This window comes from Sebastes umbrosus, chromosome 13 (assembly GCF_015220745.1).
Source record: "Sebastes umbrosus isolate fSebUmb1 chromosome 13, fSebUmb1.pri, whole genome shotgun sequence".
In the NCBI taxonomy this organism is placed as follows: domain Eukaryota; kingdom Metazoa; phylum Chordata; class Actinopteri; order Perciformes; family Sebastidae; genus Sebastes; species Sebastes umbrosus.
The window spans coordinates 31,867,066-31,879,771 of NC_051281.1; the positions used below are offsets into that span (position 1 = coordinate 31,867,066).

At 42.3% G+C, this 12,706-nt stretch overlaps 1 protein-coding gene across 4 annotated transcripts in view; it reads left to right on the forward strand.

Moving 5' to 3' along the window:
* Nucleotides 1–12,706, forward strand: part of pcbp3 (poly(rC) binding protein 3) — a 157,801-nt gene that overhangs the window by 133,112 nt on the left and 11,983 nt on the right. For 3 of the 4 annotated variants that reach the window (XM_037789616.1, XM_037789615.1, XM_037789614.1), the window contains 4 exons: nt 974–1,138; nt 8,206–8,229; nt 8,333–8,365; nt 9,558–9,674. In XM_037789616.1, coding sequence (XP_037645544.1) covers nt 1,064–1,138; nt 8,206–8,229; nt 8,333–8,365; nt 9,558–9,674 — 249 coding nt within the window. In that variant the 5' untranslated portion in view covers nt 974–1,063. Of the gene's footprint in view, nt 1–973; nt 1,139–8,205; nt 8,230–8,332; nt 8,366–9,535; nt 9,675–12,706 lie in introns of those variants that run through there. The other variant, XM_037789617.1, reaches the window with a different exon arrangement.

Sequence of the window (12,706 nt, forward strand, 5' to 3'; positions counted from 1 at the left end):
ATAGTACACTACAAGATGTTTCTGATTTAATGTGAGAAATAGACATTACAGTAACAGAATATTGATTCATATTTGATCAGCGCTGCCTAGTTTGACCGTTTGATTGACAGCTGCTCAGAGACAGCAGGCACCAGCTCGTCTACGATTGGTTGTTTTCCTCCGGTCTGTGAAATCTTGCAGATGTCATTAGGAGGACCCGAGGACACCGGAGGACACAGGGGGACATGATTTTTTTTTCAGATTATCTGTCTCATGCACTACTGTCAGGATATACTGACTGTTTTATAAAAACTATTGATTTTTTTAATCATATTTGCTCCATTTCTACCGACTGCAGCTTTAAGGACATTCCTAGAAACAAGCACAGAATGTACATTGTACTTTATATGTGATGTCATACCCTTATATTGCACTAACCTTTTAAAATATGTACATATCATCTGTCACTGTCAATGTAAATCCTACATGTTGTACATATAAATATGTATACAATGACATACTGTACATAATCCAGCCCATTTATATCCATACAGCATTTATTTCTTTGCACTATTTGTATTGTTTACACTCAAAGAACACTTGACTTGTACTATATAGACGTTTTTTATTTTTTTATTTTATTGTTGGCCATTATTTTTTTCCACTACTTGTGTACACAACAGTCCCGTCTTTTCCTCATCTTTATAATTTTAAAGGTGCTTTTTTGTCCTTGTCTTTATATTTCTATGTAAGTACGCTTAGAGAGATGCATAAAACCAAGGTCAAATTCCTTGTATACATACATTATGTATGTACTTCGTGAATAAAAATCAATTCTGATTGTGATACACAAAACGCAAAAAAAGGGACAAAAGCTTTAGTGTTTCAACACATCAGAACAGAAGCATCTCGTATTTGTGTTCTGTCCGTTTAAATATGTGAACATATATAATAGTACATATAAGGTGTTTTTGTGTGATGTTGTGTTTGGCAGGTGACTGGCTGGCTGGAATACCACCCTACCCCTTCTCCTTTTGACGACATCCCATTCCAGGACGGTGCTTTGGTCTCATATCCCCCCCGCATGGAGCCCAACAAAGTCCAGTCAGAGGGTGGCCTCAATGTCACCCTCACCATCCGCCTCCTCATGCATGGAAAAGTAAGCAGGCATACATATTTAAGCTGGCTGTGCTAAAAAAGTAAGACATGTGGGCTATTTGTGTCGTCATTGAAGGGATTTTTAAGTTATTTATGACCTTTTAACCCCTTCAAACCCAGACGGCCCGCCCGCTATTCTGTCTTTCAGAAGTTGTTGCGGGTTCAGTTTTCAAGCTAGAAAAACTGGTATGGCAATTTTCAAAAGGGGTCCTTTGATCTCTGACCTCAATATATGTGAATGTAAATGGGTTCTATGGGTACCCATGATTCTCCCCTTTACAGACATGCCCACTTTATGAGCATCACATGCAGTTTTTTGAATGCAGTATAAATGTGTTATTTTCGCCTACACTGAAATGGTGTATTTGAATATGTCTGCATACTGGGGTCCCTAAACAGTCTTGGAATTGCATAAATTGGGTATCACTGTAAAGCTGATCCAATGGTATATTCATGTGTGATGATGTTAGTCCCCACAGGAGACATTTCATTGTAGTGAGACCATTTTTTTAAACATTACCTCACAAAAAAAAGTGGTATAGTGTGTGATGTAGCCCTGGAGAACCCATAAAAACAGCTTATATTGAATGAACACTTCTGTTCTCAATGAAATGGTTTTACTTTCAACAATAAATCCCATCAGTTACACAAACATTTCTCTGAGGAGAACTATCTCAGATCTAATACACATTTCGGTAAAATGACCTGTGGTGACCTCTAGGATAATCACAGCCTCATGAAACTTTACAGCCACAAACTAGAGACCTAGAGCATTCAGAGGATGGATGGATCAAACTAGAGACCTAGAGCATTCAGAGGATGGATGGATCAGACTAGAGACCTAGAGCATTCAGAGGATGGATGGATCAAACTAGAGACCTAGAGCATTCAGAGGATGGATGGATCAGACTAGAGACCTAGAGCATTCAGAGGATGGATGGATCAGACTAGAGACCTAGAGCATTCAGAGGATGGATGTATCAAACTAGAGACCTAGAGCATTCAGAGGATGGCTGGATCAAACTAGAGACCTAGAGCATTCAGAGGATGGATGGATCAGACTAGAGACCTAGAGCATTCAGAGGATGGATGGATCAGACTAGAGACCTAGAGCATTCAGAGGATGGATGTATCAGACTAGAGACCTAGAGCATTCAGAGGATGGCTGGATCAAACTAGAGACCTAGAGCATTCAGAGGATGGATGTATCAGACTAGAGACCTAGAGCATTCAGAGGATGGCTGGATCAAACTAGAGACCTAGAGCATTCAGAGGATGGATGGATCATACTAGAGACCTAGAGCATTCAGAGGATGGCTGGATCAAACTAGAGACCTAGAGCATTCAGAGGATGGATGTATCAAACTAGAGACCTAGAGCATTCAGAGGATGGAGGGATCAAACTAGAGACCTAGAGCATTCAGAGGATGGATGGATCAGACTAGAGACCTAGAGCATTCAGAGGATGGATGGATCAGACTGGAGACTTAGAGCATTCAGATGATGGATGGATGGATGGATCAAACTAGAGACCTAGAGCATTCAGAGGATGGATGGATGCATGGATGGATGGATCAAACTAAAGACATAGAACATTCAGAGGATGGATGTATCAAACTAGAGATCTAGAGCATTCAGAGGATGGATGGATCAAACTAGAGACCTAGAGCATTCAGAGGATGGATGGATCAGACTGGAGACTTAGAGCATTCAGATGATGGATGGATGGATGGATCAGACTAGAGACCTAGAGCATTCAGAGGATGGATGTATCAAACTAGAGATCTAGAGCATTCAGAGGATGGATGGATCAAACTAGAGACCTAGAGCATTCAGAGGATGGATGGATGGCTTTCCTAGCTAGATTGACAATAAGGGGGTTTCTGAGCAGTTTACACAACAGAAGTGCCATCAAATCACTGAAAAATGCAATTCTTGCAGAAATCTCCAAATGTCAAAAGCCAAATCACAGCATGGATTCTTCTCTGGTGTTCCTCAAGGTCTTGGTGTCTTAGTGTGGTATTTTGGAGCGATTATTGATCAGTTTTAACACATTTTCTGGAATGGTAAAAAATGGTTAAAACTTGCACCAAATCTGTGTAACAAATGGTATCAACCCAAAAATTTTGCAACAATTTAAGACATACCAGTACACGTGGATGATCACACACTTATATCATCATGTTTTGAAGTTTGGCCCTTACTAGAGACTAAAGGCCTCTGCTGCTGACTTTTCTTTTCTAAATCTGTCATTATAATCACTGAAGTGCCTCAGGTGCGCTCAAGATTACCTTAAAAATGATTAATAGCTCTGCTCTTCGGCAACAACAGTCCAGTAAATTGGTTTAACTGACAGATCCACCAGCTGTACATCTGTACATCCACTTTCATTCTGAAAGATCAAAATTAAAAATGAGACATTTACAAAGATGGCCTCATCTTATGTCCTTGGTGCGATGCTGCCTCTCCTGTCCCAGTCTCACCAGGACAGCCGGTTCTGCGCAGCGTGTGACATCCAACTGGGAATAAAACATGACCTTTGGTGTTAAGAATGAAGGTGCTGAGCTTTGATTTTAGTTCTGCTGATCCCACTATAGTGTGTATCTTCTTAAGCCCTTATATAGTATGACAGAATTGATTCAGAGGTTGGACTCGTGGCATTCTCCGCTCTTCCACCGATCGTCGTTTCTCTGTACACGAACATTTTGGTGGCTGGGCAGCAGCTGTCCAGCTGTCTGCACTAATTGACCTCGCTACAGTAAATAGTGCACTCCAGAGACGATGTATGTTTGTAGGCCAACCAGGAAGTAAGCATTGCCCTGGGTTCCCTTGACAAAAAGCCAATGAGATTTTTATATTGGATTTTGGATTATTGCTGAATTCAGTGGCAAACAAACGTTTATGATACTCACACGTTTTGTACAGCAAGATAATCATCACAAATGAACACCACTTGTATGATTTTTGAAGTGTGAATGCAATCACTAGAAGTAAATGAGTACACACAACAAGGCTGTAAAGACAGACGAGTAGGCAAGTCTCAATTAGTCACTTTTAATACACATAAAGGCTTCAAAATTCACGAGTGGGGTATTTTTTGATGTATTTTATGTTGTAGAAAATCTCGTTAACTTGTGTTAACCCCAGACCTTATTTCAGGCATTTAATGAAATACCCATTCAAAAAACAACATTGACTTTCAGACGAGGGAACCTGGAGTGCTAAAATGCTGACTCATTGCAGGATTTAGGACTCATTCCTGGAGCACTCCATTGTGTTATTATACAGGCTAAGCCTCTGGGAGGCTTGATTAACCCTTACAAGTAGAAAGTCCACTTCCAGACATAAAGAGTGGCAGGCTTCTACCGACTGTGCTCAGTGTGTTCTTGTCTGCCCTTAGTGTTCTCAGGTTTCCTAGGGCACAGTGTGAGTGGGCACCAACATTGATTTGGGTTCAGGCACTTATGTGTAGCATGCTCTCCCTCCCCTCTTCTCCCCTTCTACTCTTTGGGAGGTGGTCAGAGTTGGTTTGTGTGTGTTGGCCTGCTGGTTAAGATCATGCTCGGTTAACGTGGCCTTCCTGCATTAAGGTGTTAAAGCTGTGGTCTACAAAAACTAACAGCTGCAAGTAACTGGCATCACTTATTTTAAAGCAGAAGGAGGTAGTAATGGAGCAAATATTAAAAAAAAGTTATTTTTATAAAGCGCTCACTGTATCCTGACAGTAGTACATGACACAGGTAATCTGAAAAAAATCATGTTCCTCTGTGTCCTCCGATGTCCTCCAGTGCTCCTAAATGCATCTCAGTCTTGCCGTCTCTGAGCAGCTGTCAATCACTCACAAACTCTGATCAAACGATCAAACTAGGCAGCACTGATCAAATATGAATCAATATTCTGTTACTGTAATGTCTATTTCTCTCCTCAGATGTTCTCAGAATCATCTTGTAGTGTAAGGTTTAGCTGTAAAATGAGAAACTTTGTGACCCGGCAGCCATGTTGAGATCAGTTGAGGAAATACCAAGCACCGCCCACCAGCTGGAGCAAACGTTCTCATTTTACAGCTAAACAGTACACTACAAGATGATTCTGACAACATGAGGAGAGAAATAGTCATTACAGTAACAGAGTATTAATTCATATTTGATCTGCGTTGCCCAGTTTGACCGTTTGATCGAAGTTCACAAGTGATTAGCAGCTGCATCCGTTGAATGAACAGCCAATAGGAACGCTCTCTCTCTCTGATATGACCTGTGATTGGCCAAAGTCTCCCGTCACGGGCTACATTTTTTAAAGCCTGAAAACAGAGCCATGAGGAGGAGCAGAAGTCTAGTTTTCTCTCAGAACACTTGAATTACAATATGCTGAAAGGTTATTATGGAATTTTTGCCCAATGATGCCAAAAGCATTCTGCCTACTGCCACTTTAAGTCTGCAGTGTTTGTTAAAGGGCAATGTCTATGAGTGAATTAGAATGAACGTTTTAATGCCTCAGTCTTTAGGGAGGTCTGCTGGCTGCTAGATAATGGAAAACCCACACTAAAGATCTCCGCTGAGCTGACCATGTTGGTGGGTTGTTTGCCACTAAGGCCAGAGCCAAAATCTTCCCCTTGTTTTGTGCGCTAAACAGTTTGCAGCCCAATAATTCACCTACTGCATGGCTGCTCATGCAGGAGCTCCAGACACCAGTGACCCAGTGATAGTTTGAATAACCCTGCAGCCAGACAGGCCCAGTCAGGCCCCAGAGCCTGCCAGAAGATGGCTTATGGGGAAGGGCTTTGGCAGCATGACCCCGGTATGGCTCTTTCACCCACAGCACCAATTTTTTTCCAACAAAACTGAGGAGACATGGTGGAGTATGTAGGCTATGCCCCCTCCTTTGGACTTTGCATGAGCAGTCATTGTTTAACACTCTGAGACCTCCAGTAAAACTATTTTTGTCTTTTTAAGGGGGGTACAGGGGGTCTTTTGCAGGAGATCAGTTCAACAGTAGGAACCTGAAGATTCATTTGAGATGCAGCTCATCTGTGTCAAGTTCTTCGAGACATAAATCATTCATTCATTCATTCATTAAAATAAATTGTGAAAGTGTATAAGAGCTTAAGAGATTATGATAGAAGTATATGATGGTCATTCCCATGCTCTATTATGTCTCATAAGTTGTTGCAGCAATTTCTGGGTTGATACCATTTGTTACACAGATTTGTTGCTAAATTTAACAATTTTTACCACTGAAGAATTGATAAAAAATGATCAATAATCCCTCCAAAATACCACATTAAGACACCAAGACCTTGAGGAACACCACAGAAAAAAGTCATGCTGTGATTTGGGATCAAAAACATTTGACATTTGGAGATTTCTGTAAGAATTGCATTTTTCGGCGATTTGATAGCGAGCACTTCTGTTCTGGAAACTACTCAGAAACCCCCTTATTGTCCATCTAGCTAGGAAAGCCATCCATCCTCTGAATGCTCTAGGTCTCTAGTCTGATCCACCCATCCTCTGAATGTTCTAGGTCTCTAGTTTGATCCATCCATCCTCTGAATGCTCTAGGTCTCTAGTTTGATCCATCCATCCTCTGAATGCTCTAGGTCTCTAGTCTGATCCATCCATCCTCTGAATGCTCTAGGTTTCTAGTCTGACCCATCCATCCTCTGAATGCTCTAGGTCTCTAGTTTGACCCATCCATCCTCTGAATGCTCTAGGTCTCTAGTCTGATCCATCCATCCTCTGAATGCTCTAGGTCTCTAGTCTGACCCATCCATCCTCTGAATGCTCTAGGTCTCTAGTTTGACCCATCCATCCTCTGAATGCTCTAGGTCTCTAGTCTGATCCATCCATCCTCTGAATGCTCTAGGTCTCTAGTTTGATCCATCCATCCTCTGAATGCTCTAGGTCTCTAGTTTGACCCATCCATCCTCTGAATGCTCTAGGTCTCTAGTCTGATCCATCCATCCTCTGAATGCTCTAGGTCTCTAGTTTGACCCATCCATCCTCTGAATTCTCTAGGTCTCTAGTTTATGACTGTAAAGTTTCATGAGGCTGTGATTATCCTAGAGGTCCCCATAGGTCATTTTATACAGTGAGGTCACATTTAAAAAATGTTACTATGGAAAATAACATCATCACACATGACTACCATTGCGCTCATTGGATCCACAAGAGTCTCAGCTTTACAGTCATACCCAATTTATGCAATTCCAAGACTGTTTAGGGACCCCAGTATGCAGAAATATTCAAATACACCATTTTAGAATGACTGAAAATAACATATTTATACTGCATGCAAATACCTGCATGGTTTCTGCCTCAAACTGCATGTGATTATCATAAAGTGGGCATGTCTGTAAAGGGGAGACTTGTGGGTACCCATAGAACCCATTTACATTCACATATCTTGAGGTCAGAGTTTAAGGGACCCCTTTGAAAGTGCCCATGCCAGTTTTTCCTCACCAAAATATAGCCTAAATTTGGAGCATTATTTAGCCTCTTTGCCAATCTTTGGCCTTTGGTACCATCTGTATCTTCTCTCTAGCTCTAAAACTGAACCTGCTACAGCCTCTGAAACGCAGCAAAGTCGGTCAGGATCGCGGGTCTCAGCTTGAGTTACTGTTGTAATAAAGTTGCTGAATGCATGGAAAGAGATGACATGTTATCTGGGAGGGATGGACAGTCGCTTGCCATGATTCAATAAAATAAATCATGGCTGATTAAATGGATAAAAAAGAAGAGGAGAGTACTGGCAACTGGCCCGCAGCTTTAACGTCACAATGGATGTCACCCTGGCAAGAGAAGTCAGGGAGTGTTGATGCTTGCAGCCAGCGCTGCCCCTCTGCCCTTTCCCCACTGTGCCACACCGAGCTCATGAAGAGTGATTCCATGCATATGGAAAGTGTGGCTCTCAACAGCTCCATGCAGCTGTGAAACCTCTGTATGCCCCTGTTCTGTTTGCACCTTGTCCAGTAATAGCTAGCAAAGCCGTTTTACATACACTGTACATTTATCTAGATTATTTATTGAATCATTTTTAATCCATGTTTTTTCATTTTTTTGTGTTTTATTGCAGGAGGTTGGAAGTATAATTGGGAAGGTATGTTATTTTTATTAGATCACACATACTTGTACTCATGGAAAAAAAATTAACCATGATTTGAACATTTTTAAAATTTGAATTCTAATTTACTTTTCTACAGAAAGGGGAAACCGTAAAAAAGATGCGAGAAGAGGTGGGTTTCAGTCTCAAGCACCATTTAATCATTAAAGGTGCTCTATACAGAATTCAGACTAACAATTCTAACAGCACGAACAGTGCAAACAACAACAGCGTTAACAGTGCAGACCGTGAGTGGGTGGGGTGGTGGGGGGGTGGTGGTGACTTGAGGGTGAGTGCTACGCTTTCGTGACGACGCCGTGGGTTGGGATGGCATTATCAGTGCAGAGCGGCAACCATTAGCTAGCCAGTGGGGCACAACAGAGAGACTCACATGCACTAACATGCATGTGCTGCTGGCCCGGCTATGTCAACAAAGCACAGAAAGGCTTGGATTACACAGCCCGGTCGCACTAAATGGCGTATGAATGACAATAATTCGCAAGTCATTTGGCGTCCACTAAGAATGCCGTTCAAGAGCGGTGTTTGTGTCTAAAAGTGCTGTTGAGTTGTTTTGAAGTTACATCAGTGACGTGTTTTCCGTACTTCCAACACAGTCTTCCACAGTTCGTGAAATAGACACAAAAGTTTATCTATTTGATTCATGTACATAGACATAAATTTCACATTTTTTTCGTACAATCAGCACGACTTTTAACAACATGTAATGCAAGTGTCACTTTCCACTCCAGTTGCTTCAAAATAAAACTACTTAGTTAGGTTTAGGAAAAGATCTTGGTTTGGGTTAAAATAACTCTGGAAGTGTTTTGTTGCGTGGCGTAAACATGACATGCGAAAAGAGGCATTCAAATGACACGCGAAAAGGCTAAAATGCGTTCTCATAACATGCGGAATATCCTTGTAATGTCGTGTTATTTATATACCTTCCTATGAGATCGGGCTGGATTACAACACACACAGAGGGAGAGTGACGTCATTCTCTGCTCAGGTACACATTACTCCACTATATCTTTACATATGAAAATAGTTGTTTGCCTGATTAATTAATGCTCTGAATATCGTTTTGAGCACCTTTGAATAATACAAAATATGTACTCATTCACAATGTAATTTACCTAAAACTCTATTGCCTAAACACTACAAATCGCTTAAAATAAATGACAAACTGTAACTTTATAGTTTTATAGTATCTTCATTTCATTTGTGGTGAATAGATTATTGACATTTGGTAGAGATGTGTTCCTGGATTAAGGTCTCGCATCAGCTATATTGACCCCATCGGCAGTATGTTTGTGCTGTTTTTCCAGAGTGGAGCACGAATCAATATTTCTGAGGGCAACTGTCCAGAGAGGATTGTCACCATCACTGGACCAACAGACACCATCTTCAAGGCTTTTGCTATGATTGCCTACAAATTTGAGGAGGTATGTTAACATTGTGGCAGCAGTGTTTCTACGGTATATAAAGTAAAACCTGCTCAGCTCACTGGGCACATGCACTGATATGAAGTCCAAAGGGAGTCCAACTGCTCAAGGCCTCTTCATGTACACACAAAGTACCTTTGTGCCTGGTGTTTATTAGTGTCATTTTAGATTAGTGCTGAATCTCCAACAATCTTCCTGGATGCACGGGTGCTGTATCGCAATTTGAAACAAAGCTCTGCCTGTATCTTAATTGACCACAGCCAAAGAACGTATATGGCGAAGAAGTGAAAGTCAATTGATCGTTCCATTGCGACGTCAGTGCAAAGCTAAGCTTCTGCCATTTTGGACTGAAAGCTGAAGCCATATGCCAGTAAAACATCCGCCTACAAAGCCAGTAAAATTATTTCTATTCTATTGTCATAATTTTAATGTCTCTACCGAAATGGCCTGTGTTGAACGATATAAATATTATAAATATCTATACTATTATACCTATTTACTTACTTACTTATTTATTTAACTTTTTTACCTGGCTGCTTCCCAAAGGAGCATAAAGTGAGCGATGGACATAAATGGAAGTTAGAAAAATCCAGCACACAGAGCAGAGCAATCTCAAACTTTTTCATGTCAAAGATCCAAAATGGAGACCAATAGACCACAGACCATGGATGTAGAAGAGGGTCCAATAGACCACAGACCATGGATGTAGAAGAGGGTCCAATAGACCACAGACCATGGATGTAGAAGAGGTCCAATAGAGCACAGGCCATGGATGTAGAAGAGGGTCCAATAGACCACAGACCATGGATGTAGAAGAAGGTCCAATAGACCACAGACCATGGATGTAGAAGAGGTCCAATAGAGCACAGGCCATGGATGTAGAAGAAAGTCCAATAGACCACAGACCATGGATGTAGAAGAAGGTCCAATAGACCACAGACCATGGATGTAGAAGAGGGTCCAATAGACCACAGACCATGGATGTAGAAGAGGGTCCAATAGACCACTGACCATGGATGTAGAAGAGGGTCCAATAGACCACAGACCATGGATGTAGAAGAAGGTCCAATAGACCACAGACCATGGATGTAGAAGAGGTCCAATAGAGCACAGGCCATGTATGTAGAAGAGGGTCCAATAGACCACAGACCATGGATGCAGAAGAAGGTCCAATAGACCACAGACCATGGATGTAGAAGAAGGTCCAATAGACCACAGACCATGGATGTAGAAGAGGGTCCAATAGACCACAGACCATGGATGTAGAAGACGTCCAATAGAGCACAGGCCATGGATGTAGAAGAAAGTCCAATAGACCACAGACCATGGATGTAGAAGACGTCCAATAGAACACAGGCCATGGATGTAGAAGAAGGTCCAATAGACCACAGACCATGGATGTAGAAGAGGGTCTAATAGACTGCAGACCATGGATGTAGAAGAAAGTCCAATAGACCACAGACCATGGATGTAGAAGAGGGACCAATAGACCACAGACCATGGATGTAGAAGAGGGTCCAATAGACCACAGACCATGGATGTAGAAGAAGGTCCAATAGACCACAGACCATGGATGTAGAAGAGGGTCTAATAGACTGCAGACCATGGATGTAGAAGAAAGTCCAATAGACCACAGACCATGGATGTAGAAGAGGGTCCAATAGACCACAGACCATGGATGTAGAAGAGGTCCCAATAGACCACAGACCATTGATGTAGAAGAGGTTGTGTCCTGTGCTTTTGTCCTGCGTGTTAGTAAATATCCTACAACTCCATTCAATTCTGTTGCTATCATGCTACTAGCACTACTAGCTACTGATGTCATGCTACTAGCACTACTAGCTACTGGCCGATAGCCGGTTGTTTGGGAACAGAGACGTTAACACCTCCACCACGGTACAGGCTGACAGCATACAGCCCATGGGTGTATTATGTAAGGGATAATGTACAGCGGGCCGGTCATTGTTGAGAAAGAAACCCTGATAGGGCAATGCAAAGCGGAGGGGTCTTGTATCCCGCTTATTACACAGTTACTTACTTAAGAAATCAATAATTGACACAACAACTGTCCACCAGAGTCCAACATCAGAACTGCACCCATAGCAACGGTCTGCTATAAAGAAATAACAGACCGTAGAAAGCTGTCATTGACCAATCACAATCAAGTATTCAACAAAGCCGTGTAATAAAAGAGATGATTTACAGCCAATATATCCATTATTACAGCTGCATACAGCTGGAAAGAACGCAGCAGGAAGCAGGCAGAACTGGATATGTCATATGAGCGTGCAGGGCGGTGCGGTCCCGTGAGTCTGATTACCGTTCATTATGACGAAGAAAATAACTCTGGATTCAGCTGTTAGTTCATTTCACAAGTTTAAGGACATAATCATATAAATGAGGGCTATTTAAAGGGACTATTTGTAACTTTCAGAAATGCTTCTTAACAGCGACACCTGTGGCCGTGAAATCAACGAAAGTCAGCGTCGGGCTCGCGCTTGCTCGCTCTAAATATACCTGAACGAGCATCGCTCAAAACCGTGAGGCGACACACGTCAGCTAAAAGCACAATATCACTCTATATTTCAGCTGCTTGGCAGTAATGTTAGCTGACCAGACAAAGGTCTCTCCATGAACATGATTTAGATCTGGTCCTAGTGTTGGCTTTTCCTGCCTAAGTGCAGGCTGATGCAGCGGGGCTCTGCAGCGTGTCTCCCTGCTCTCTCCGCCCGCAGCCGGAGAGAGCAGAGGAGACACCGGCACCCGGTCGGTAACGAGAGGGTAACATAACTCTCTGAAGAGCTCCGTCACTTCACAAGACACGGGAAACCTCTGTTGGTCTGGAGGAACTGCAGAATTTATTTCTGCACAAACGTCCCCTGTACATTCACTAGATATTCTCAGAGCTAAACACTTCTGCAGTGTGTAGTGAGCGCGCGTTCACGTCTAGAGGTGGAGCGAGACAGCGAGGACGCGCGCGCATTCTGAGTGAAGGAGAGCATGCAGCGGAGACGAGGCTCCAGCCACACGCG